This window comes from Azolla caroliniana, unplaced genomic scaffold (assembly GCF_043228905.1).
Source record: "Azolla caroliniana isolate FFs.n. ecotype wild unplaced genomic scaffold, voAzoCaro1.0.p SCAF_16, whole genome shotgun sequence".
Classification (NCBI taxonomy): domain Eukaryota; kingdom Viridiplantae; phylum Streptophyta; class Polypodiopsida; order Salviniales; family Salviniaceae; genus Azolla; species Azolla caroliniana.
Genome location: NW_028230451.1, coordinates 3,667,031 through 3,670,183, shown reverse-complemented (window position 1 = coordinate 3,670,183; position 3,153 = coordinate 3,667,031). Strand labels below are relative to the sequence as shown.

Below are 3,153 nucleotides of genomic sequence, written 5' to 3'. Positions count from 1 at the left end.
CAACTTATATCGGGGCCTGGAGTGACTTGAAAGTTGAAGCACCACACGGCCCTTGGTCACATAGACACATCGCATGGGCATCCCATTGAGGAAGCAAAGAATATATGAGAATTTTGGGTTAAGATTTTTGCTTTAAGGCATGGCTGGTCAACAATTCAGTGGCATTTATCTTTCTTAATTCATCCTCACCCTGTTCATAATGGATTTTCCGATTATGCTTAACATTAAAATCCAGAAATTGTTATGGTACAAACGTGATCATACGATTTTGGAAAGGCAATACTATCATTCAATGTTGTTGTTTAAGCTCTCAACAAACCAGTCACCTTTTCATTTTGTCAAGAGATTATAGAGCACATCATCTTTGTTTTCTCAAGCTTATGATTTCACAGCCTAACATCTGCATAAATGTTTAAAATTAAAAAATATGCCGCATCATCATTTCTGTCTAATTGAATCACATGTTGAAAGATCTCCATGCCGGTATCGAAACTACCCCATTTCCGGCAAGCACCAAGCATGGTATTCCATACTACCATTCCCGGATGACAGGGCATATCTTCAATAAATCTTATGGCCTTATCTATATGTCCGGCTCGGCTCAGAAGATTAACCATACAACTATGATGCTCTACTGTAGGAACAATATCATATTGTTCTCTCATTGCCACAAAACATACGATCCCATGATCTATCAATAGCCCTGCATGGCAACATGCATTTAGAATACTCACAAATGTGAGAGAATCAGGTGTTGCATTTCCTTCTAACATTCTACCAACAGTAATAAAGACTTGTCCATATTCACCTATTTGAGCATACCCAGTGATAAGTGCATTCCACGAGATCATGTCTGGGCACAAAATTGTTTTGAAAACTTCTTGTGCCTCTGCCAACATGCCACATTTGGCATATGTATCTACCAAAGTGTTGCCAACGAATATATCCTTATCTATACCTTGCTTTACCAGCTGAATATGTATGTCTAGGCCCTTGTATATGAAACCCTCACTACCACAAGCTTTCAGCGTGCAAACGATAGTTGTAGCATCTGCGACCACAGCCATATCATAAAAGAGATCTAGCGCGTTCTCATTATATCCATTCTTTACATATCCAGCAATTAGTGAATTCCATGATACTGGAGTCTTAATGGGGAGGGTATCAAACAAAAATTGAGCTTCCATGAGTAAGTTATATTCTGCATATGTATCTATCAATGTATTGCAAACAGTAACATCTTCTCCCCAGCCTTTCTTTGTGATCTCAGAATGTAATAGTTTACCTCTTTCAATCTGTCCTATGTTGGCACACGCTTTCATACTGCAAACATACATGAGCAGATGTGGACTAGAGAACCCTTCCCTTCTCATCTCTTCAAAGCAATCTAGTGCTTGTTTACTATGTCCATGTTCAACATAGCCAGAAAGTAGTGCATTCCACGAAATCTCATCTCGAACAAGAGGTAGCTTATCAAATACTCCAATGGCATCAACAAACAAGCCAAATTTAGCATACATATCAATCAAGGTGTTATGAACAAAAATCTCTCTCTCCAACCCTTTTTTGACAATCTCTAAATGTAGTCCTCTGCCAAAGTCCATATCCTTCATGATACAACAAGATTTCAAGACACATACATAAGATGCATCATTGGGAGCAAGATCCTCTTCTTGCATGTATCGAAAGCAAAGAAGTGTCTCTTCGCTATTACCATGCTCAACATGCCCTGCCATTAATGCATTCCAAGACACAATATTCCGTGTCGGGATTCTATAGAAAACATCATTTGCAGTTGTCAACAAACTGCATTTAGCATACATATCAACCAACGAGGTAGTAACCACAACATCTTCATCAAAACCCTTCTTAACTATCTCACTGTACATGCTCTGACCTTTCTCTATATCTCCTATGTTTGCACAAGCTTTCAAGATGCAAACAAAAGTCACAGAATCGGGTGATATGCCCTCAATTTGCATATGATCGAAACAATGAAGAGTCTTTTTGCAGAATCCCTGTTTGCTCAATGCTCCCATAAATGTCGTCCATATGATGACATCCCTGAGAGTGAGATTTTCAAACACATTTTCTGATCTCTCGAGATAACCACAGTTGGCATACAGTCCAACCAACATATTAGCGACAACCACATCTTGTAAAAGTGACGAATTCTCTCTAGAAATCTCGGAGTGTAGATTTTCACCCTTTATTAGATCTCGTAGATTCCTGCAAGATTCTAATAACGAGATGTAGGATTCTTTCTGGTGGCTCTTGTTGAAAAATGAGGCTTTCTTTGGATCAAATCCATATCTATGCAAAAAAAAGGATAATGCTTCTTGGATTTTCTTCTCCTTCCTTGGAGTTTGCAGGATATACCAGAGGCAATCATGAATCAATGGCAGAGGGAGCATGCATACAGTATCAGGATGTAGTATCAAAAGACAGCTCCTCTTCTTCCTTTGCTTCATGAACAGGGGGAGGAGGGTGAATGCTATCTGTGAAAAACCACTTTTTTTGTTATTTACCCGAATGCCCCTGCTACCCCAACATGAGCAATGAGAATGCTAATGTCACAAGAATGCAGGAAATGTTCTCGCAATTTCCCCTTCAGAAACGTGTTCATCATTGCAGTGATATGCGAGGCCCCAATGGGCCAGGGATCCATCAAAATTCCCATTGACATGTGAAAACCAACAATAATTGAAGCCCGAGAACCTTTCTGATGGATTATTGTTGGTTGGAGATGTGGTACAAGGGACTGTCATGTTATTGGGCTATACTGAGCATGATAAGAATGAGGATGCTACACAACTCTATCTTCAAATGCTGGTGCAAGGCCTCTTACCTAATATGATGACATTTTCTGGTATGTTGAAAGCATGTGGCAACATGGGAGATATACAGAGAGGGAACAACTTCCATGTTCAAATGTCTTCGTAATACATGGAGGTCACACAAACAATTGCCTTATTGAGAAGTATGCTTGAAGCTTAACAAGTCTTTGCCATAAGACAAGCAATTAGTTTCGAATTGATGCAACACAACATATTTATATAGTTTCCTTTAATTTTAATACCAATGGAGGATATTTTTTATGGGAAACTCGAAGGGATGGAACAAAAAACGCCTGAAAACATATGTACTTCTCGT

The 3,153-nt window shown here is 39.1% G+C and overlaps 1 protein-coding gene across 1 annotated transcript; it reads right to left on the bottom strand.

Annotated features, from left to right (window-relative positions):
* Positions 1 to 386: 386 nt before the first annotated feature.
* On the bottom strand, positions 387 to 2,471 carry LOC147853642 (pentatricopeptide repeat-containing protein At4g13650-like). Its single transcript, XM_087332426.1, has one exon. It carries the CDS (start codon positions 2,469 to 2,471, stop codon positions 387 to 389), a length of 2,085 nt encoding a protein of 694 aa, XP_087188552.1.
* Positions 2,472 to 3,153: the final 682 nt, after the last annotated feature.

Coding starts and splice junctions, on each gene's coding strand:
- LOC147853642 (XM_087332426.1), bottom strand. CDS start 2,471: ATGAAGCAAAGGAAGAAGAGGAGCTGTCTTTTGATACTACATCCTGAT.